This window comes from Oryza glaberrima, chromosome 7, assembly GCF_000147395.1.
Source record: "Oryza glaberrima chromosome 7, OglaRS2, whole genome shotgun sequence".
NCBI lineage: Eukaryota > Viridiplantae > Streptophyta > Magnoliopsida > Poales > Poaceae > Oryza > Oryza glaberrima.
In genome coordinates this window covers 16,944,034-16,968,558 of record NC_068332.1, presented here as the reverse complement: position 1 = coordinate 16,968,558, position 24,525 = coordinate 16,944,034, and the positions used below count along the sequence as shown (strand labels likewise).

The window sequence follows — 24,525 nt, the reverse complement described above, 5'->3', positions numbered from 1 at the left end:
TGGATTGTTGCGTCGTATTCAGAAAGCGTTTGGGCAATGATTCTGCTGCTTTCTTCACCTCATCTACGACGAACTAGGACCAGTTGTACTGTTTTATGTTGTCAACATCAGCCACAGCTCTAATATACCTAGGAGATATGAAGTTTGCGCAGGATTGCGGTGCCAAGAGCTTTGTTGTGACATATAACACAAAAGCCGCCTTGAATTCCCTCTTTTCATCTATTGTCATGGGATGAACATACTGCTTCTTTAGGACTCTCTCTAAGAGTGATATTTTCAGGTGTGAAAAGTTTGGAATCTCAAATATTTCACACAATTTTTGTTTCTTCCCGTCTAATTCATCTTGTGAGCAAGGGATAATAAGTTGACCTGAGCATGGCAAGCCAAAAACTGCATTGACATCGTTGGGACCAAATGGCAACTCCTAGTTGAAATTTGTAACAATAGTGCCTGATTTTGGATCAACCTTGCTCAGAAGCCATGCCCAAAACTGCCTGTTTACCTTAGTAAGTTTGATATCCAAAACTCCATCAAATCCAATTTCGGCAATCAACTCCTTCTTCCTATCATCGAAGTCTTTAGTGATATTCACTATGCATTTGGGCTAGCACCTACAATTGATACCAAAGGTAGTGTTGTCTTTCTTCTGTCTATTTAGTACCCTGCTTTGCCGATACCTAGATACCACCCGTGCAGCCGTCTTTTGAAGGCTACCCCTTGTGCCTGAGACCTTGAAAGCCTGCGAATAATTATTTTTCAGAACACAAATATAACAAATACTAAGGCTGAGAAAAATTGAGCGTATTTAAAAATTCAACATGTACTTCTGTTTTAAAAAATCTGCATATAACCTTCTCTGGAAAAATGAAAAATGAAGGATATATTTCTGTGAAGCAAATTCAGCCTGTATTTGCCCCCTCTTTGAAAAAGTAAGCATGTCTATGGAAATAAGTAGTATATCTTTGTAAAATGCAGTACATACTGTGTACCAATCCAGTATGTACCAGTCAGTATATATCAATCCAGTATGTACCAGTCACTGTATACCTCTCTATGGAAAAAAGAAGTATATACCAATCCATAGAAATACAGTATATACAAGGTTCAATACCAATCCATAGGAATGCAGTATATGCAAAGTTCAGAACATACTACTGACGAAAAAAAACAGCATATACCTCTCTAAGGATAATTGCAGTATATACCAATCCAGTATGTACCAGTCAGTATATACCTCTCTATGGAAAAAAGAAGCATATACCAATCCACAGAAATGCAGAATATACAATGTTCAATAGATACTTATGTTTAAAAAAAATAAGTACATACCCATGTATGGAAAGCATATACTTCAGGGTGTAAAATCGGCATATACATTATCCCAAATAAAACAGCATATGCATTCAGAGTCAAGAAATTGCCATCCACAACTGAGATCATGCATGAACCGAACTATGCATAACCCCTCTCTATAGGCAACAAGATGATCAATTTCTGGTGACATTCCTTGGACTGCGGTGACAAACTGATTCTCCCGTGACTCTGCAAGCGAGAAAAATTTAGGAATCGAGCGTCGATCTTGCCGTATAAAATACACAAATACTAACCTGCTGCTTTGGATGACCACTACTGTGACTCCTCGATTTTGCCCCGGCTGCCCCGCTCTTGCATTCAGGCGACTCCAGATCGATGACTTCTGCTCCTAGGACACCAACGGGTGGCAGATCCTCCAGATTGATTACCTCTGCTTCAGTATCTCCGATTGGTGAAGGAGGAGCCATCACTGGAGGAAGGAACAAGCAGATTCAATGATCAGTATAGATCGCTTCTATGATCCTCCACCAGCCGCCGAGTCGCCGCTGAATCACCGTGGGGTCAATCCGAGGAGGAGTCGTCACCTCGTTGCCTCCCAAAACCTAGAAATTTCGTGATGCGTTGTTGGATCTGTTCCGATATTAGCGGTAAGATAATTTTGCCCTGAATAATTAATTCCATAATTCACGATATACATACCGAGTCCGCTGAGTCAACACCCGTTAAGGTGTACACGGATTAACTCGTATCTGGTTGTTCGGATGAACGATGGATGCAAGAGGGAGTACATACACCTAGGTGTATAAAACCATTTTCATATATATATATATATATATATATATATATATATATATATATATATAATACACTCTTTTAAAAGTAGTAATATTCACTGCTTCTTAATATTAAAAAAATAATAAAATCTAAAGAAAAAGCCATATATAATCTATAATCCTTTGAAAAATGTAGCACTGAATATGTCAACTCCTCAACTTCTTAATATTAAAACAATACCACATATAGAATCAAATTAATATAAATATTCATATAACCAAAAAACTCATTTTATGGGAAGTATATTTGTATTTGTTTTAGACATTATCTTTTCTTTTATCGTGACAATGCACGTGCAATTCAGCCAATGGAAAGAGGAAAAAAAATTGTATAGCACCCCATGCAACAAAGCATGCATGGCACCCCATCAAGATCTTGCCACCTGGCGTCCATAAATCTTGGAGCACTTCTACCTTCAAAACCATACCAGAGCAAAAAAAAAACTAATCAACAGGCTATCACTAATTTCGCGTGCGCGGGAGGATGGCGGCGGCCATGCGTACTAACCTACTAGGGCAAACCGGCAAAGAAAGAAGCAGACTAGACGTTAATTGGGAAGGCCCAAGGAATTGAAATTAATATAGATGATTTCAGATTAAAAAAATTACTAACAGTATACGATTTCAAATGAGAAGTCCAAACTCACGAGTGTACATGCGGGCTTTCGAAAAATAACTAATCAAACAACAGAAACGAAAATAATTTTGTAGCGTCGCGTCGCCATATGTATTTAGCCGAAGAGCACCTCGGCGTGCTGGCACAGGTCCTTGTACGCGTCCTTGATGGTCGATTCGCTGACGCCCGTGGCGGCGGACACCTCGCGGACGCTCTTGCTCCTGCCGCCGCCGCCGCCGGCGCGCTGCACGGCCATGTAGATGATGGCGGCCGCGATGGACTGCGGGTTTCGCCGCACGTCGAGGCTCTCGTCCAGCCTGCTCGCCGCGCGCTGCGCCGCGCTCACCTCCTGGCCGCTCATCCCGACCGCCGACCCGTAGCGGAGCAGGTAGTCGCTGGCGCGCACCACCGCGCCGGCGCCGCCGCCGCCGCCGCAGCCGTTCGTCGCCTTGCTGCCCGCTTGATCCTGCCCGGCCTCGGCCTCCTCATCGTTGCTCCCGAGGAGCCTCTTGATCGCGTGGATGAACTTGCCCAGGTCCCTCTTCGTCGCCGCCGCGTCGGGCGTCGCGGCGATGAGCTCCTTGAGCGTCCGCGGCGCGCCCTCCATGCGGCACGCGGTGTGGAGGCACGCCGCGTAGAGCGCGTCCCGGCTCCGCCCCCTGGCGCAAACCTTGGCCTCCTCCACCTTCCTCAGCACGTCCTTCCCGCGGTCGCGCACGTTGCCCGCGAGCCCGAGCCGGGACGCCATGTTGTCGATGGCGTCGAACCCCTCGGCGAGCGACTTGTTCGTGTCGGGGACGCCGCCCTGGGCCTTCGTCACGGCGCCGCCACCGCCGCCTCGCACCTTCGGCGCCACGACAGCGCCCCGCATCCTCGGCGGCGCCGCCGGCGCAGCGCCCTCAGCCTGCAGCTTGGTCGGGGCAACGGAGCATGCCACCTCCGCGGCGGCGGCGGCGACCACGTCGCTGCCCTGGAGCAACGGATCATCATCGGCAGGAGCGTCGGCACCGCCGTGTTTGGTGGCCGCAGAGGCGACGGCGGGGCGGCGCGGGTCGTTGCCGTTGCCGAGCACGATGGCGCACTCGGTGCATATGGCGTCGCCGGTGTCGTGGTCGAGCACCATGGACGTGGTGCGCTCGCACTGCTGGCAGTAGCGGACGCCGTCGGGGGAGCCGTACATCGCCTCAAGCTTTTTTTCTTCTTCTTCTCGTACGTTTTTTTCTTGTTTTTTTGTTCTTCTCTGCGTTTGCGCGCTTTTTGTTTGGTGGCTTCGGAGGGATGACGGGATGTGAGGTGAGGCGTGCGCGTGGAGCTAAGCCTTTAATAGCGTGACGCGAGGGGGGAGAAATCAACCGCCTTATTTACACGGATACGGATTGACACCGAGGCCCGATCGATGGAGTCCGAGTCGAATTGTGTTGTTGGGTGGGAAGCGGAGCGGCTTCCCGTTACTGTTCTGCCGGCGCTGTCCCGACTCGCCTTTGTGTTTCCGATCGCGAGACGCAGATGCATGCGGGGATGTACGTCCTCGCCGTTCGCTGCCGCCGTGTCTCCTCTTGTTCCGACCATGGCACAACATGTCAACATACTCAACAAGTCAACAGTACGCCAAGGGTCTCTGTTTTTTTGGGTATTTAGTTCTTATTTTTTTGGAGCAGTGTTTGCAACTATTTCGCCTGAAATTTTCAATTTACTTTTACAAATTGAGTCAATTTATTCAATTTTTGGCAAATTTTTGCTACAGGACACTGCTTATGTGTGGTTTTAGCCCTAAGACACTGCCCAAACTCACTTTTGGGGGAACACACTCCATAAACGTGGTAATTTGACAGTGGACACCGCGCCGATTAAAATAATAATTTCTGGTTGAAGACGACAGAGAAATCGCGTGAAATGTCAAAAATGCCATTGGGCCCACATGTCAGCTCTATCTCCTATCTCTCTTCTCATCTCTCTCTCTATATATATATTCTCTCTCAGAGGCGCATGGGGCGGTGCTCGTCGCGGCGGAGGAGATGGCGAGGACGGCGGCCGGCGGAGTGGAGCAGGGCGTCGGCTGCGGCAGAGCGGAGCTGGCGGCCGAAGCAAGTGGAGCAGCAGCGTCAGCTGATTGCGTGGCAGGTGGAGTGGAGCGCCGGTGGCGGCAGGCGATCGCACGGCAGCTGGCGGAGCGGCGGCGAGCGGGGGCGGCAGAAGGAACCGTTGTTGCCGCAGTCCTGTGCCGCCCAAACGGCCAGGGGAGAAGCGGCGTGCGGGCGGCAGGGGGAGGAGCTACGCACGAGCAGCGGGCGGCGGGGGAGGAGCGGCGCGCGTCCTCCTCCTCCTCGAACTCGTCACCATCGTCGTCGTCATCCGCCACCGCCCCGCTCCACGCCGTCGGATCCGCGAGCCACCGCCTTGCCGGCCTGCGTGCTGCGCGAGCCACCGCCCCGTAGCGGCGTCGTGAGTTGGCGATTGGGATGAGAGAAGGGCGGCAGCGGCTGCAGCAGTGGCGATGAGTGGCTCGGCGTCGACGCTGGGGATGCAGTGCGGGAGCTACGGCTCGCTCGCGTCGGTCGGCGGCGGGTGGAAGGGCAGGGGCAGGGGGTGGGGTGGTGAGGCGGCGGGGAGAAGGAGCGGCTGCAGCTCCACCGCGCGCTGCGGCTGGTGGGCCGCCGGATGGCCGGGGTGCTGCTGCTGCTCGCCGCTGCCTCCGCTGCCATCTACGCGGGCACGGCCGGCGGCCAGCGGACGGCGGGGAGCGACATGTGGGCAGGAAGAGGAGAAGAGTGATAGGAGATAGAGCCGACACATGGGCCCAAGGGCATTGTTGATATTTCACGCGATTTCTCTCTCCTCTTCAACCATAAATTATTATTTTAATCGGCACGATGTCCACTGGCAAATTACCACGTTTATAGAGTGTTTTTCTCGAAAAGTGAGTTTGGGCAGTGTCCTAGGACTAAAACCACACATAAGCAGTGTCCTATAGCAAAATTTCCCTTTTTTAAAAGAGTTCCCAAAATTACATTTTCTTTTACAAATTTTGCGTAATTTCAAAAACAAAAGAGAAAGTCTTGGGTGAAATAGTGTTGTGTCGAGGGCCTGAAATTTCCGAAATCTAGGAAATATTGATGCCCCTGGCGTAAATATGCAAAACGAATCAGAGAAAAAGCCACTAACCAGATATGGATTATATGAATTGAGGATTTTTTTTTTGTTTGTTGGATCAAAGCTTCTATATATTTGCAAAATTTGCTCTCCCCCTATTTTTTTATGGGATTGTTGGGTTTTAGTCTGAATTGGGAATCTGGACGAGAGAAGAAAAAATACAGCTGCATGTACAATTTTCAACATAAGCTGGTTAGTGACGATCGCCCAGTAGGTTGATAAGTTACCAATCAGGCCAATCGTGATTCATCGCTTCAAGTACATGAAAGGAAACAAATATTGAAAAGTAATGTATTTACTTTTACCTAGTTATTGCAATTTGCATAGGTCTTCTTTTGGTTGAAAATTATAAAGTTCTACTTGTCTTTTTGTTGTAGGCTTCGAAGGACACTGAGATCATCAGTTTTAGATGTTGCATTTTGCCGATAGTCCCTTTATCTTTTGTGATTTTAACACCCCTGTGCTTTTAATTACCTTTGTTTTTTGGTAAGGACTACTAATCACTGCTCCTTTCTTTTGGAGATGGATTATCATCGCATAAGAGAATATCCGCTCGTTTTTTTCATTTGTTAAAATAGCCATAAAAATTTTGATAAGATGAGATCAATATATAATATGTCAATCCACAAATACATAATCTTAATTTAACCTATATAAGTGGTAACAAAAATAACAAATATGATTCTCAAATCCGAGAATCCGAGTCGAGGAGAGAGATCTTGCTGAAGTCATCCATGATAAAGTTGAGGTTGCCGAAGTGGGACGCCTGCCCTGGCAGGAAGACGAAATCATCCTTGCCTGAAGGAGATCCCATCGCACTAATCGACAAGAAACTTGACCTGCCCTTATCTGGCGTGCCAACTATTGAAACTAGAAGTTAGCAATATGAAAAGGAGTAGTGCACAAGAAGGAAAGTGGATGGGTTATGAGACAAGATTTTAGACATGTTCAGGCCTTCTTGATGATAAGTAATACCCTACTACTGTTTGGGGATTGAATCCGTCAATTGTGGTATTGATCTAATAATCTCAAGTGTGGTTATATCCCTCGAGAGACACCCTACTCTCCTTATATAGTAAGAGGAGGCAGGTTTACAAGATAGAAATTTTACTCCTCATAGTTTAAATCTCTATAACTACTTTACAATTGGACCAAACCAAAACTATGGGATGTTTCCTTGATACACAAGTAAACATAACAACCAAGTTCTAATCCTATACATATTCTATTCATATGATCTATCCTCTATAACCAGTTGGATAATCCAACCGTGTGGGCATATGGTACCCATAATCTCCACACAATCCTTCTTTATCACAGGCGTCGGCAACAGAGTCGCCGGCACTGACAGCAACCCTAGTAAGTCGACGACGCCTTCCATCTCCTCGAAATCCACAAGCATCTCTTGGTCCAACACCAGCAACCGCAGCACGAGCGAGAGCAGAGAGGCGGTGGAAGTGAATTACACGTACCCAGGGAGGTCGAGGTTGCAGGTGACGTCGAGGAACGTGGTACTGAACAAGTCCAAAACCACAGCGGCGACGTGGGATTCCAGGCCGAAGATGGCCTCCCTGGAATGCGACGAGTGCTGCTGCATGAATCGGGAGATGAAGTCCTCGCTGCCGCAGAAGTCCAGTAGCTCCTCGGCGGGGAGGCAGTGGAAACGGACGTCGAAGCCAGAGTCCGCTCGGTGGGACCCCGACAGCTGCCCAAGGAGAACGGTGAGTGACATGGCTCGACCGTCGTTGTTGCAGCAGCTGCGGAGAATCCTCTCGCTGACTTCCAATGAGTGAATGTTCACATGAATGGTTAGTGAGTGAGTAAACGCCAGGTGGTCGGTTCCCTTTCCTTTTTCTCCCCGTAGGTTTAGTGTACCAATAGTCTACCCCATTTTCTTCAGCGATTCAAAAATTAGAATGAAGGCAGGCGGTGAGCCCGACACCGACTCGGGAAAGCAGGGGTGCGGCGCCCTCTCGCCTCCCTCGGGTTTAGTGAGGCAAGAGCTGGGGTGGCTGGGAGTATAAATGGCCATAAGGCCCAAGGCCCGGCCCACGGCACGGCCATTTGACCCAGCCCAAGCACGACATGACACGATTGGTGTTAAGCCCATGCCGGCCCAACCTGATAGTTGGGACGTGCCTGGGCCGATGCCTTAGCACGGTGGGCTGGCCCGAAATGGCATGATCAAAGAAAACCAGTTGAGGGATGCAAAATAGACTTAACTTAGCCATATAGGCATGCCCCAAAGAGAAGAGGGATGAAAAATAAACTTATTCCAGCCATATAAAACACAACCCAAAGAGTTGAGGAGGAAAAATAGACTTATTCTATTGAGAAGCACGATGGGTTGTCGTGCCTTCGGACCGGCCCGTCGCGACTCGTGTCTTATTGGGCTATGCCTGGGCCGTTGGTGCAGCTCGTGAGCGGGCACAGCCTAGCCCGGCATGTAGGTTGTGCCGGGCCAGGGCAACTAACTTCGTACCCGATCGTGCCTAGGCCAGACCATGCCAGGGGGCCCATTTGGCCATCTATAGCCATGAGCGGGCAAGGGAAAAGGAGGCAATGTGGGAGCCCTAGCGACAGTTGATAGTGTTGGGCGTTCACGTCGTGCTCCTCGATGAGATCTATAACTTCGTAATTTATTATTTTTTTCTTAAAATCATTTGAAGTATAGAATAAGCATTACTAGTATTTTACCAATTAAAATCGATGAAAAAAGTTTAAATAAAAATAAAATATTTGCCTTTAGGCTCCTTAACGTTTTTTGGAAGTGCGATTTTTAAAAGGCGTGAGATGTCTAGATGAGTAAATTTTAAAGAAAATATTATTTTTCAATATTTTAATAAAAATGTAAAATAAAAAATTGATATAAAGTCACAACAAAATTGGATGCATGCAGCTCCTCTGACATAGAGTCAGAGGGATATGAGTGCTTAACAAGTGGGTCTATCTTTATAGGGCCTACTTTCATGAACCTACTCGTCACTAAAACACGTCGCACTGATGTACGTCAGAGAAACATCACCCAACAAAACTACATAATCCGCCCCAGGCCTTATCTCCTGGCTAGGTCCGCCGCACCAATTACCATAATATTATCAATCCTGGGTGTAACTATAGAAATGTGGAGAAAAAGAGTAAGAGAGCAGTCGCTAATATATGTACATATGAGAATATTATATTGTTGTGTTGTTTTTCAAATAATTTGCACTTTTGATCATTCATCTTAAGATTATACTCCCTCTGTTTCAAAATATTTGACACCGTTGACTTTTTAGCACATGTTTAACCGTTCGTCTTATTCAAAAAAATTTATGAAATATGTAAAAATATGTGTACATGAAAGTATATTTAACAATGAATCAAATGATATGAAAAGAATAAATAATTACTTAAATTTTTTGAATAAGACAAATGGTTAAACACGTACTAAAAAATCAATGGTGTCAAACATTTTGAAACGGAGGGAGTATAATTTTGTGAGAGAAGGGATTCTATTTATAGCTTACAATTTAGTGAGGACGATTATATTGGATAAGTGACTTATAGTGAAGTACTCCCTCCGTTTCAAAATGTTTGACACCGTTGACTTTTTAGTACGTGTTTGACCATTCGTCTTATTCAAAAAATTTAAGTAATTATTTATTCTTTTCATATCATTTGATTTATTGTTAAATATACTTTCATGTACACATATAGTTTTACATATTTCACAAATTTTTTTAATAAGACGAATGGTCAAACATGTGCTAAAAAATCAACGGTGTCAAACATTTTGAGATAGAGGGAGTAGTAACTTTTAGCTATATATATTGGCAAACATTCGTCCAGATAGAGAAGTGTCTACATTTTTGCACGGAATCAATATATTAAAGAAAAAAAATCATGGATTTGCATACACCCATCACATTCTCTAGGATCTGGCAATAAGGATGATCTTGTCCATCCCCTCGTCCATCTGACTGCCGACTTATCTCATCCAGACTTCCACTTGTTCATGATGATCGGTTGATGACTCGCTGCCTGATGTTGTCGATAGTTCGATACTTACCGTATCTTGCGCATACTCGCTGCCTGATACTCCGTATTTATGTTAACTATATGGATGACATGTGGGCCATTTCTTGCGTGAGCTTCCGCAACGCCGCTATCGACGACCCGCCTCCGTCCACGGCGTTCCGGCACGCCGCCTTCGCCGCCGCCGCCTTCTCCCTCGCCATCCTCCCCTCCTCCGATCCCTCGTCCATCAGGCACCGCACCGCGCGCTCCAGCTCCGCCGCCTCCACCAAGTTGCCCCGCTTCCTGTCCACCTCCATCTCCACGGCGACGCCCATGTCGCGCACGAGCTCGAACGCGTTCAGGTGCTGCTCCGCGTACAGCGGCCACGGCGCCATCGGCACGCCGTGCCACAGGCTCTCCAGCGTCGAGTTCCACCCGCCGTGCGTCACGAAGCCTCCCACGGCGGCGTGGGCGAGGATGTCCTTCTGCGGCGCCCACGTCGGCCACACCATGCCCCTCCCCTTGGTCCTCTCCAGGAACCCCTCCGGGAGGAGCTCGTCGGCGTCGGCGTCCGTCGGGTACGGCGAGCCGGCGGGTGGACGGCCGCGCAGCACCCACAGGAAGCGGTGCCCGCTGCGCTCGAGGCCGGCGGCTATCTCGAGCACCTGCGGCGGCGCGAAGCTGCCCATGCTCCCGAAGCAGAGGAACACGACCGACGCTCGCGGCTGCGCGTCGAGCCACCGCACGCACTCGTGCGGCTTCTCCGGCGGCGTCTTGAACGACAGCACGGGGCCGACCGTGTAGATGGCCGGGACGCGGCGTCCCGGCACGCACCGGCCGTCGGCGATGGCCTCGAGGACGGCCGGCTCGAGCTCGGCCACCGTGTTGACGATGATCCCCGCAGCCTCCATGAAGCGGCTCCCGTGGTACACGAGCCACTCGTAGTTGCAACCCTTCTTCATCACAGGCGTCGGCAACAGAGCCGCCGGCACCGGCGGCAACCCCGGTAAGTCGACGGCGCCTCCCATCTCCTCGAAATCCACGGCCACCTCCTTGTCCAGCGCCGGCAACCGCAGCAGGAGCGCGAGCATGGAGGCGGCGGACGTGAAGTACACGTACCCGGGGAGGCCGAGGTCGCGGGTGACGTCGAGGAGCGTGGTGCAGAACCAGTCCAAGACCACGGCGGCGACGCGGGACTCGAGGCCGGCGATGGCCTCCCTGGCGTGCGACGCGTGCTGCTGCATGAACCGGGAGATGAAGTCCTCGCCGCCGCGGAAGTCCGGGAGCTCCTCGGCGGGGAGGCAGTGGAACCGGACGTCGAAGCCGGAGTCCTCCGACGCGCCGGCCGCTTCACGGCGGATGATCTCGTCGATCTCGGGAGCGCGGTGGGACTCCGGCAGCTGCGCGAGGAGCACGGTGAGCGACATGGCGGGGCGGCCGTCGTCGTCGTCGCCGCAGCAGCGGCTGCGCAGCATCCGCTTGCCGACTTCCAGCATGGGCGTGAGGTGGCCGGAGACGCAGAACGGGATCAGCACCACCGTCGCTGCTGAGCTCGCCATCGCTGGAGCCATGTCTCACGAAGTCACAGATGGCAGATTCACAGTACACGGACAGGGAGGACGATATTGTTGCAAGCGTGAGGCACTGAAGCTGAGGACTGAGGGCCTTTTTAGTTAGCAAACGAAAATTTTTGAAATGTACAATTGGATATACATATACATATTTAAAGTATTAAATATAAATTAATAATAAAATAAATTACATATTACGTCTAAAAACTGCGAGACGAATTTATTAAGCCTAATTAATCCGTCATTAGTAAATTATCAAATTATGGAGTAATTGAGTTTAAAAGATTTATCTCGTAATTTACACGTAATATGTATAATTAGTTTTTTTATATATTTAATATTTCACATATATATATATATATATAAACAAACATTTGACGTGACATTGTGGAAAATTTTTATTTAGAAACTAAACAGACCCTGCGGAGGCTTGTCATTTTGGCGTGCACATCGGGTGTCAGAGGGGAGGGGTAACATGAATGCAGTCAATGGACCACGTCACAATGGATGCTGACTACCCTTGTTTTTCCCGCTGACTGTCCAGATTTCCCGGGTTGCTTTGAAAAAAAAAAAGAAATACGCCGCACATGGCGTCATGTTTATTCAGAACAAGTAGGCCTACTCGTCGATAAAAAATAACCATAATGTACGCCAAAGCTATTCTATTAAATTTAATGGTCTAAATCTACAGAAATCACCCCTCAGACATGAACTTACAAGAAAAAAAAAATATCATAATGCATGGCCGAGCATGTAATTCAATTGTAACTATGCGCAAGTAACACAGGACAGTTATGAACTTTTGCTAAAATTTCGCTACTACTCTCTCTAGATACACCGCCTTTTATTGAATCCCGACCCATCATCGATCCGAAAAGCTCATTTTAGATCCTCATCTAAGCGTCAAGTTTCGATTGCATCCTTTAGGTGGTGTTTTTTTCTCCTGAAGATAAAATTAAGTTTTTTACGCAAAACGATGTGGCATTAACGTATGATTAATTGAGTTTTAATTATTAAAAATTTAGAAAATAGTTTAATCTGACATTTTAGAGCAACTTCATATAAAAAGTTTTCACACGAAACACGCCGTTTAGCAGTTTGAAAAACGTGTCACGAAAATCTTTATTTTCGTTAAGTTTTATTGAAGAAAAGAACAGGGCCTTAGACTATAAAACCTTATACAACACATACCTCATCTTTTAAAACCATATAGTCTAAAGATGGTTTGGAGGGCGGTATCAGCCGAAATGTGATACCCACGTGATGTGTTGACTCGATCTCCATATAACGTGGGCATGTGGTAGAGCTTACATGGTGTAACAATTAGAAAAAAAGAAATAAATATAGTAGAACCCTGTCAATTATAAGGGAAAATTGATGTCATCCGTTTTTTTTAAGAACATTGTCATCCGTTCATTTTCTCTTTTCTTATCCTCCATACGTTGTACCTGATTTTACCCTTAGATAAGGACTTGAAAGTACTTTTTCCGCGTCGATATTTTACTCAACACAACAAATCCCACGCGCAGTTTGCTTCGGCGGCCCAACGATGGATCGCTCGGCAGCCAGGCTTCACGTGGCTCACAGCGTAGCCCACTGCGCGGCCTCGTCAAGTGGTCCACTTCACTCCAAAGTCCAAGACCATCGAGGGTTGAACCTGCTGGTGGAAGCCCATATTCTGCATAGGAAAAAGTACACCGAAGGTCCCTCAACTTGTCGTAGTGATAAAAAACGTCCTCGAACCGCAAAACTAGATATGCTGGGTCCCTTTTAACTATATAAAACCGGACACCCGAGGTCCTTTGGTGGTTTTGACCCCGGTTTTGATCTACATGGCGGCTGACTCAGGTGGGACCTACATGGGCCCCACATGTCAGGTCTCCACGTCACCCTCTCTTTCCCCTCTTATCTCCCTTCCTCCTCTCTCTCTCTATCTTTCCCCTCTCTCTCTCGCGTGCACGTGGAACACCGGGAACCTTCTGCCGCGCCGCCCACAGGAAGAACGGGAACGCGAGCGGCGGCGGCGGTGGCGGGCGAGTGCTGAGGACCTCGGCGACGAGCTTAGGAGCCACACGACGGAGCTTGGAGAGGTCCGCGACGACGGGCGGGCCTCAACGCTGGTGGCGGCGGAACGCGTCGAGGAGGAACCGCGCGAGCGGGGAGAGGCGGCTGGCGGCCGCGGTGGCGGAAGGCGAAGGCGGGGAGGAGGACGAGGAGGGGGAGGCCACGACGGCCTCGGTTGGGAGGAGTCGGCGGTGGCGCGGAGGTCAGCGAAGACGCCGCCTCGGTTGGGAGGAGGCGGTGGTGGCGCGGTGGCTGTCACCCCCGACGGGTCGCTCACCGCCTCGCTCTCCCACCCGTCCCGCCTCCATCCGCTCCTGCTCCGCCTCTCCGCGCTGCCCCCGCACGCGCTCCGCCTCTGGATTGACGAGGACTACTTGTCCAACACGCCGCCGCTTCCAGGTTCCCGACGTGGCGACGAGGTGGCGCGTCCGGCCGCTGAGAAGGAAGAAGCGCAGTGGCGGCGCTCGGCTCCTCGCTGTCGCCTCCCCGGTCCTATCTTTGGCCGCCGTGGAGCTAGCCACTGCGACCACCACCGCCGCAGCCGTCGCTGGCCGTCGTCGCGGCGCCGCCCTCCTCTTCTTCCGCCTAGCCCCACCGAGCTCTGGGCCAGCCACCGCCCTTCACCGCCGGAGTCGCGACCACCGTCACCTCGCCGGCTCGCCGCGCCTCGCGTTGCTCGGCGCGAGTGAAGGGGAGGAAGAGAGACAAGAAAAGAGGGGAAACAGAAAAGATGAAGTGTCATACTGACATGTGGGTCCCACGCTGACTCAGCTGCTACGTAGGATAAAACCGGGGTTAAAACCGTCGAGGGACCTATTTTGACCGGTTTTGTATAGTTAAGGGACCCTATATATTTGGTTTTATAGTTGGAGGACGATTTTGTATCCGGATGACAAGTTGAGGGACCTTCGGTGTACTTTTTCCATTCTGCATATGCTTTGTGTCCCCTCCTGAACGTGCTCACGTGCAGAACATGAAAACTCCGCTCCATGCACAGAGGGGCTTTGAACTTTGGTTCCATATGGACGGCCATATTGCCAATCAGACATCATCAATTTGCTAATAGTAGTTTTTCCTTTTTGAAAAAAAAAAAGAGATGGGATATTCTCTCCCATTTCACCAGTGAAACTAAAAACGGCATGAGGAAACAACCGCGCCTCTTTTACAAAACCACATGAATAGTAGACATTACCGCATCGACAATGCCAACACACTATGAAGCAACAAGCTCAACACAACTACTCTAAAAACAAAGAAAAACATCAGCAAGACTTATACATCACGTCTACATACCAGAAAAGACTATAATTCCATCGGCAACCAGCGTCCCTTCCAGTCCCCTTTTACTCTAGTCGTAAAACCTGTAGGCATTATCCTCGTATTGAGTGGAACACTTCAGTGGCTACCTTCTTTAGTAATGCTCTCCCTGTAGCAATTTTCTTCGAGTGTCCTCCATTATTTGCATTGTGGATCAAGAGGTGATCTAATGGCAAACATCGTGAATTAGCTCTATGAGACCATGCGGCAGCTTGTTCTTAAAACAGGCTCTATCAATTAGCTGGTAGTAGACGAAAATAAATTTTTTTTATTATTACTTTAACACTACACTAACGTGCAGAAAATAAGATATACTTTATTCCATTGTTTAAACCGCCACTAATGCTTTGCTCCCGCCAACTGCCGTGGCCACTTGTCGCGGGCCGTGGCTTCACGTCATCAAAGTCTCACCTTGCTGCCTGAAGTATATTCCTCTCAGACCAACACAGGGGAGAATGCCTCATCTCGATCTTCGAACCAAGATTCTCTCAAACCAACAAACCAACATAGGGGAGAAGGCCTCATCTCGCTCTCTAAAATAACACAGGGGAGAAGGCCTTGTCTCGATGTTCAAACCAATATTTTCCCATTCTCTTTTAGACCAACACAGTGAATCTTAAATCCTAACTCGCCGGGCCATCGCTGGTAACCGAAGCTAGAGGAGAAGGGTGGGGGTCGCTGGTGCACAAGTCTTGAAGGCAATTCTAAGGTTAAAAATTTATACTCCCTCCGTTTCACAATGTAAGTCATTTTAGCATTTCCCACATTTATATTGATGTTAATAAATTTTTACATATATATCTATCTAGATTCATTAACATCAATACGAATATAGGAAATGCTAGAATGATTTATATTGTGCACTACGATTGTACTATAATTACATTTATCAAATTTTTAGGAGAAAATTTATCGACAAATGTATAGGTGGTCCCTTAAATTTTCTGTCAACAGCCATTTAATATTTTTGTTTTTCGTTTAAGGTGAAGTGACGATAAACACGAAGGCACAAAGGAAATAGAGACGGAGACGGTACAGGTGAGGCCGGGATGGACGTGACAAGAATGTTAATTAACCATCTGCCGTTGGATGTGTTAATTAAGCGCATCCTAGCCATTGCCTCTATCATGGAGGATTGGAATTTGTTCATCTCACTAGATGTGAAAAACATTTGTCAGATAAGGACTATACAATGAAATTGGAGCTTAGACGTCCGTATGATTCATAATTTTGAAGCTGTTTCTATACAAATGAAAGAACAAAATTATCTGAGATGTCACCTGGGCCAGATGGCAAGTTAGAAGTTAGCCAGTGAAAAAGAAATTCTTAATCTAGACCATAAGATGGTAATATTTCTGAAATTTCTCCTTCTCGAATAATTCAAAGAAAAAGGAGCTAAATAAAAGCAAAATAACTCCAAAAGTTTACAAGGCCGTCTACTTAAATAATTTTAGGCGCCTCAAAACTGTAATTTTCTCTGTCAATCTCGCCGAGTTCCTGTTGAGCTGCTTAAGCTGGCTCCATAGTGCTCTTTGCTAGCATGAAAGTCCGCATGTCAAGATTCTTCAAGCTTTCAATAAACTGCTCATGGCTGCAATGAAGAAAATGTTGGAAAAAAATCCCTTGTAAATAGATGATATAGAGAAATAGATAAGTATTTGGTATGCATAAGCACATAGCATGAATTGGCATACAGTGCAGCATGTATGGCTGAAGCAAACTTACATGTTAGCATGATTGGCCGCCATGATAAGAGTTCCAGACGCTGAATCAATCTTGGCGTCGAGCTTTGAATTGCTGACTAAGTTCATGATCCACAATTCCGCCTCACTGTAGCTCATGTTCAGCTTCTCAGAGAGCATGCTGTTCATTGCAAAACATTGGAAGAATATCTTAGATTTGAAAAAAAGAAACATGCCTACATGGTCCATATGATAAACTATAAAGAATAATAGACCTGTACAAAACGTGTGCTAAAACTTTGGAACCTTGTGAGAATATAGTTAAAGAAAGATGCAACCACAACTCCACGTAGTGCATTACAGTTGTATTCGTTGAATGATTTAGTGAATTGATAATTTAAAACTACAGTTCTCTGCAATTCATCTAAATGAACTAATTTTGCATGCCAACAGAAAAAAAAAAGGGGAGTAGACAGACAGAAACACCAACCCGATATCAATGCACCGATGAATACGGCAGTAACTTTCGAAGATCAACAGACGAGCATTTTCAAGGAATTCATCTCGCAAAGGAACAGTAATTGAATTCCCTTCCTTAATTCGCTTTCCCAGGAAAGGATCATTCAGTATGACCTATAAAGAAAGAGAGGGGAAATTATCTTTCAATATTTTACATTTTCAACAATAATGCAGTAACTAAAAGAAAAAGGCAGATTAGTCATAGGGATGGGAAAAAAAAGGTTTAAAACGACAAGCTAATTTACCTGCTCACACTCTATGAGTTTCTGTTGTGCGCCATCAAAATCATGGTTAACGTACAGGCATTCCAGGAATTCAGTAATGGGATCCTTGTAGCTGTGCTGCTCCTGTTGAATGACTTTAACCAACTCTTTAACCATATTCCTTCTCCTTCTGTTCACAACAACTGCTACAGCAAGGTACCTCAGAAGATGTGGTGCATCTGTCTGGATCGTATTCAAGTACCTGGAGGGAAGACGAAAAGTGCAAATTGAAAAAGTTAGCTGAGATAATATTTGATATGACAAACTAAACATTGCTAGTGAAAATAAGTCATTTAAAGTTAGTTTTTAATGGCATATGCATTGCATATTGTTTGTTAAACCAGAGTAGCTGTAACTGAGAAAGACAAGTGAACAGAAATAATATTGGGATCTTAGCGAACAAACCTGTCCTGGAAGAACAGATCGATGATCCCGTAGCTGCCGTTTCCATGGTTAAAGAAAATGAAGATGCTGCAGTGCATGAGCCATATCCTGTTATGGATCTGATTTAGCGGTGAAGAGGAGTTCTGCGAGAATAATAAACAAACAAGTATAACAAACAAAGTTATTACAGTATAAAACAGCTGATCTCACCCCCAACAGAAAGTGATAAATCATAGTCTCCAAAATCAGTCATCCAAGCAAACCTTTGAATCGATCATCTCCTTGAGACGATTGAGCTCCACCAGTGCAACATCCCAGTTGTTATTCAGAATCTCGGCCGACAGCCTCCCCCACTGGGCGCTCAAGCTCCTCTCGCTGCTCGTGCACAGAGCACGGTATCGATGCAAATTTTCAGCAGCATCTGGGTAGTTCCCGCAGTCGAACTGAAACTTGGCATACTGATACAGAGCCTCGATCTGATCAGGACCAATCTGCATATCATCGTTAATTACCCCAAGAACGCATACAATTATTACCATGGATATATAATTAATCATGGTGACTATATAGACGAAGAACAAATCTAGCTAGCGGGAGAGAAAACCTGGAAGCGCTCATGGAGCAAACGGATGTTGTGCTCCTTGTCGGGGCCGAGCTGGTGGTTCTTGAGGGCGGAGACGATGGGGGCCGCGGCGGCGGCGAGCGCCCCGAGCCTGGAGACGACCTCGTGGCGGCGCTAGACCATGTCGTCGGGGACGGGGACGACGACGTCGTCGTCTGTGTCGCCGTGGAGCAGCTTGTGGGTGTCCATGGCGTAATCCACCATGTTGGTGCCCTGGATCAGGAGGCGCAGCTTGGCCTGGAGGATCTCCTCGACCGCGTAGGCCCGATCAGGCCGCCACTGCAGGAACTCCAGCAGCGGGAACACCAGGTGGCAGTTCATGTGCGCCGCCATCCGCGCCGTCAGGTCGTGCTCCGCCATGGTCGTCGTCGTCGTCGTCGTCTCGCTTCCTCTTTTCAGTGGATTTTGGCGCGGGTGATAGTGGTAGGGTTTATGGTTTAATTAGGGTTGGGTCTTTGCAGCGGTCTTTTTTTAAGGAAAAAAACTTGTTTTGCAGAGGTTAGGTAATTTATAGGATTTTTATAATGCAGATGATCAAGTTCTGATCGAACTTTTTTGAGTGTCAGTTCTGATCGAACTGAAACTATTAACTATCTCCTCTCTCCTCTGTTTTCTGCTTCCGCTACATATTATAAGTCGATTAACCTTTTTTCTATTCAAACTTTATTAAATTTAACTAAGTTTATAGAAAAATTTAACAACACCTAAAATATCAAATTAGTTTCAATAAATCTCACATTAATATATTTTGGTAAGATGTTTGTTTTGTGTTAAAAATATTATTATATTTTCTATAAACTTGGCCAAATTTAAAGTTTGATTAGAAAAAAAAGTCAAACGACTTATAATATGACGAAACGAGTAATTATAAACATTTTAACTTTTCCTAATCAAACCTTTTCAAATTTATCCTAAAATGGTATAACAATATTTTTAATACAAAACAAATATATCAAAATATATTGAATGTTATATTTGATAAAATTAATTTAGTTTTAAGATGTCGCTAATTTCTATTATAAACTTAATTAAATCTAAAATGATTTAATTTAACAAGGAAAAAAGGACAGTATTTATTATAATATGAAACGGAAAGAGTAGTTACCCGTGTATATGGTTCTTACTACGTGTCGGAAAAAAGAGGTCGGAAGCGGTTCGAACTCTCGGTAGGCGTAACGTAACGAACTGAACCAAGCTAGGTCGGTACGTGTATCGTGTATGGAACGGTGAAGCCTCCAACGGGATTTTTTTGATCTGAGATGCCGTATGTTTCCGTCACGACCCGTGTCGCGTACCCGCGCTGATCTTCTCGTACGTCGATCTGTCCTACATTCCCTCCACTGTTTCTTTGTCATATCCTCACCCTTTACATGCCACCCAACTATAGATGATCGAATGGGCCGCCTGGCCCGGTACAGCCCATGTACAGTCGTGCATAGGCCGAGGTCAGTCGGGTCGGCACGGCCCGATCTACACGTCGGGTCATACCGTGCTAGCCTACGGGCTACACACGGTCCAGGCATGGCCCAATAAGACTCGGGCTGGGCTAAAGGTATGATAGTCCATCGTGCTTCTATATGGAATAAGTCTACTTGTCATCCCTCAACTCTTTGGGCTGTCTTCAATGGCTAGAAATAAATCTATTTTGTATTCCTCTTTTTTTTCGTCTTGCCTTATATGGTTATTAAGTCCATTCCCTCTACTATTTTTTCGATTGTGCCGGGCCGGGCCGAGCCGGCCCACTATACCAAGGCCTCGGCCCAGGAACGGCCCAACTATCGAGTCGGGCCATGCCTTGGGCCGCGGGGCCTCGGGCCTTATGGCCAAATATACACCCAACTATCGTAGAAAAATTACCAAAGACCGGTAATATAGATTATATCACTACTACACAAAAGATTTTCCTAGACATAACTTATTTAGCTTGCAGACGGACCATAATGGCCCATTTTTGCGTGCGGTCCATTTAAGAGGACCGCACGGAAAAATCGATTTTTTCCATGCGGTTCCTCTTAAATGGACCGCACGCGAAAATGAGCCTATTTTCGCGTGTGGACCTATTAAGTGACCCGCACGCAAAAATACCTACCCTCTCATTCCCTCGTATCCACTTTAAATTTTCCACTCTTTATCTACTCTTCTCTCTCCTATATATCTCCTTTTCTTCCCTCCTCTCCTCTTTTGCTCCTCTCTTCTCATCTTCCCCGTCCTCTCCTCTCCTCCCCGAGTCCCGACGAAAGGTGGCGGCAGCGACGGGGCGCGGCGGCGCGGCGATGCGGCGACGGCGAGCGGGATTTGGCGGGCAACGGCCAACCCCTGCACGGATTCAGTGGCAGCGGCAATCCCCGCATGGATTCGGCGGCCGCCCGCCCTCTCCCCCACGGGATCCCGCTCCCCTCCCCTCCCCTTCCTTCCCTCCCCAGATCTGGCGGAGGGGAGGGGTGTCAGCGGCGGTGCGGCTGGAGGAGAGCTTGGAGGCCGGCGGAAGCGCGGATCCAGCTCCCCTCCCCTCCCCTTCATTCCTTCCCCAGATCCGACGGAGGGGAGGGGCGTCGGCGGCGGTGCGGACGGGGGGAGCGCGGATGACGGCGGCGGGCGGCGCGGAGGCTCCCGCCGATGATGACGAGGGCAGGAGCGGCGTCCACGGCCGCCGACGATGAGCAGGAGGATGAGAAGGACAACGACGACGACAAGGAGGTGGCTGCCGAATTCGTTTTTTTGAAAATTTATTTTATTTTGGATTTTTATTTTTCCGTGCGGACGACATAAGCACCGCATGTGAAAATCCGATTTTCGCGTGCGGCTGCACCACCCGCATGCAAAAATTGCGATATTCGTAGATCCTTGGATGCGTGCGGGCCGCCCACCTACACACGAAAATCTGATTCAACCGCATGGAATAACCGTTCTCCTTGTAGTGTATCGTCACATATTACTTGGTAAACATGCATATAATTAAACTACACATCCGGTTCTGAAAGCCTATAAGACATTAAACAAAATGCAAAAAGTTCTTAAAATAAACTAAAAAAATCAAACCTTAATTCATTCTTTCTTTTTCTTAACCTTAATTCGTTCTTGAAACCAGTGGTCCCACTTTTTTAGCATGCGATCACGTTCCTATATATCATTTTAGTTCATTGTATTCATTGTAAACTTTAGCAACTAGCACCACACGAAGATTGATCAATATGCACATTGAAATTTGATGTTTGACAACCCACCACCCCTTCCCCCACCCATTTTGTCGACGTAGGGAACCTGAACTAGCCATCATCTTCACTTTTTTAATAGAACCTCAGGCAGATGCCATAATAAAAAAAATCAGTGATCCAAACCTTAAATAGAGAAACACCTAGGTATCTTTCAGCTAACTCTATAAGGTGATGGGCTAGCCGGTCTAAGTTCAAACTTTCACCTCTTCTATTTATTTGATACTAGAAAAAGTGCCCATGCGTTGCAACGGGAAGAAAATACGAGACAATTGAGGAAACATTGAGAAATATTTACATTTTGTAATCAATTGAAACACAAATTCAACTTCTTTACATAGCGCTACATATGAGATCGTAATTGCACATATATACGACGTTCTTTTTACCATATAATCGGACTTTTTTCACGTCTTTCTGACAGCTTTTTCATAGCATGTTTTTTTTTTGCTTTTTTTTTACCAACGATGAAAATCGAATTTTCCTCGCGCTTTTTTTTCTTGCGAGCTTTTTTGCCCCCTTTTTTCTGACATTTTTTCTCACGGATTTTTTGCTGGTTTTTCTCGAGTGTTTTTTGTTTTTTTTTCTCGTGAGTTTTTTGGAAACTGTTTTTTTCTCGCACATTTTTTTTTACGTTAGTAGTTAGATTAGATTACATAGAGAATATATATACACTGACAATGTTTTTATACAGACGATGGAAATCGTAATTTTCTTGCACGTTTTTTGACATTTTTTTCTCGCGCTTTTTTGCTTTATTTTTCTCGCTTGTTTTTTTTCTTTTTTTTTTCTCGCGTGTTTTTTCTTTTTAGTGGACGATGGAAATTTTTTTTAAGTAGTTAGATTAGATAGATATATATATTTTTAGTGATTAGATAGATATATTAGATTAGATTAGATTAGAGATAAAGAGATATATACGGACGACGAAAACAAATAGAAATTGAATGTTTTTTTCCACATTTTTTATTATATACAGATTACGGAAACTTTTTTAACTTTTTAAGTAGCTATAAGAGATTAGATTTTTTTTTCTCTTTTGTTATTAGGAATTTAGATTGTTTATTTATTTTTTAGAAATAAAAAAATAGATCGGGAGACGGGAGGGGAAAATTTTTTTCCGCCTCCGATTCGCCTTTTTTTTTTCCGTTGCCGCGTTTTTTTTTTCTAATGATCGCTCTTTTTTTTAGATAAGACAGACGACGGAAACATTATAAATTTTTATATAACAGATAAGTAGTAACAGATAACAGATAACAGATTAAGTCGTCATTCCCTAATATATTCTTTAAAAACGATATTGTCGATTGGACTGTCAACAACCCGACGGACAAGACTCTCTAGGTCTTCACAGAGGACCTCGCAGACGAAGAAACCACTGACCAAAAGGAAAGAAGACAAAAGACAAATCTAAACCCTAGGCTTGCTAATAGATCTAATTGAAAAAACTTTGTGATTAAGAAACCATAAAGCTTACTAAACCAGAACCGAGACAAGATCCCCCTCTATATAGTCATCGGTGCGGGTGTCGGAGAGAGAAGGGAAGGGATCAAATTAAAGCGGCTACGAGACAGAGGCTCTATGCGAGGACGTCACGACTCGCGTCCCCAAGACTCCATCAAAAACGGAGCAGAAATAATGTTCTACAGTTTTAATAATTCAAATTTGGACCTTTCAACAAAATCATTAAAGAATGCTCGAAAAAAATTCCATAATAATTTTCAAGGGATAATATTGTAGCTTGTAAATCACCTAAAATTAAATATTCGATTATTTACGGTAAATTTTTTATGGAAATTAAATATAGTGCCCATGAAAATAGGCGAGCTTTCGTCATAGTTATATACATAAAGAGTTAAAAGACTCTTAAAGGTGCATACGTGAGACCCACTACTATTTCAAAAAGTTGGAGAGCCTAACAATGGTCTAAACTCTCTCTCCTATGGAACCAGGAACTAAAGTCTAGAGCTAGTGCCGTTCTCCATTTTAGGTGGTGTTTAGATCCCACACTAAAATTTTACATCCTATCACATCGAACGTTTGAACACTTGCACAAAGTATTAAGGCTGTGTTCGGTGGTGGGTGTTAGGAACCCATCACCCACGCACAGAAAACGGAGCAGTCCATTAGCACGTGATTAATTAAGTATTAGCTATTTTTTTTAAAAAAGGATCAATATTATTTTTTAAGCAACTTTTGTATATAAATTTTTGCAAAAAAAATACACCATTTAGTAGTTTGAAAAGCGTGCGCACAGAAAATGAGAGAGGGGAGTTGGGAACTCCCAGTACCGAACACAACCAAAATATAGGCTAAAAATAACTAATTTCACAGATTGCGACTAATTTGCAAGACAGATTTCTTAAGCCTAATTGCTCCATGATTTGACAATATGGTGCTACAGTAACATTTGCTAATGATGAATTAATTAGACTTAATAAATTCATCTCGCAGTTTACAAGCGGAATCTGTAATTTGTTTTGTTATTATTATACGTTTAATATTTTAAATGTGTGTCCGTATATCCGATGTGACACGCCAAAACTTTTCACCCCTGGATCTAAACACACAACCTTAGAATCGGTTGACAAAACATCTATACAATGTTTATGGCAGGTACTATCTCTTTCTCTCTTCTTTAGGGAAAACTATTCTAAACTCTCAAGGAAAAACTATTCTAAACTCTTGAGGAGATGCCCGCTCGTTTTTTGCATGCCACTTAAATGGTTATAAAAAGATTCAGAAGATGTATTAATATGTGATACATACAAACATGTAAGTTCATATTCAACTTCTGCATCTCGGCTCTCGCAACGAAAAAACCAATTAAACTAATATGCATAGTTAAATTTGTTTTTTCTTGCAACGTGTAGAAGTATAAATTTTAATTTGCATGTTTGTGAGTGATATATCACACGTTAATACATCTATTTAAATTTATCAATTTTATTCACAACTATTTAAATGACATACAAATAA

At 45.6% G+C, this 24,525-nt stretch overlaps 2 protein-coding genes and 1 pseudogene across 2 annotated transcripts; all 3 read right to left on the bottom strand.

The window, feature by feature from the left end:
• Window positions 1-2,878: 2,878 nt before the first annotated feature.
• Window positions 2,879-4,008, bottom strand: LOC127778400 (transcription initiation factor IIB-like). Its single transcript, XM_052304995.1, has one exon. The coding sequence runs from the start codon at window positions 3,941-3,943 to the stop codon at window positions 2,879-2,881; it is 1,065 nt and encodes a 354-aa protein (XP_052160955.1). The 5' UTR covers window positions 3,944-4,008.
• Window positions 4,009-9,704: 5,696 nt separating this feature from the next.
• Window positions 9,705-11,535, bottom strand: LOC127779919 (anthocyanidin 3-O-glucosyltransferase 2-like). Its single transcript, XM_052306850.1, has one exon. It carries the CDS (start codon window positions 11,481-11,483, stop codon window positions 10,011-10,013), a length of 1,473 nt encoding a protein of 490 aa, XP_052162810.1. The 5' UTR covers window positions 11,484-11,535; the 3' UTR covers window positions 9,705-10,010.
• A 4,838-nt stretch (window positions 11,536-16,373) lies between these two features.
• On the bottom strand, window positions 16,374-18,694 carry LOC127780626 (eukaryotic translation initiation factor 3 subunit E-like; annotated as a pseudogene).
• Window positions 18,695-24,525: the final 5,831 nt, after the last annotated feature.

What these genes read in the sequence shown, in the direction of transcription:
- LOC127778400 (XM_052304995.1), bottom strand. Translation starts at nt 3,943, where the DNA reads ATGTACGGCTCCCCCGACGGCGTCCGCTACTGCCAGCAGTGCGAGCGC.
- LOC127779919 (XM_052306850.1), bottom strand. Translation starts at nt 11,483, where the DNA reads ATGGCTCCAGCGATGGCGAGCTCAGCAGCGACGGTGGTGCTGATCCCG.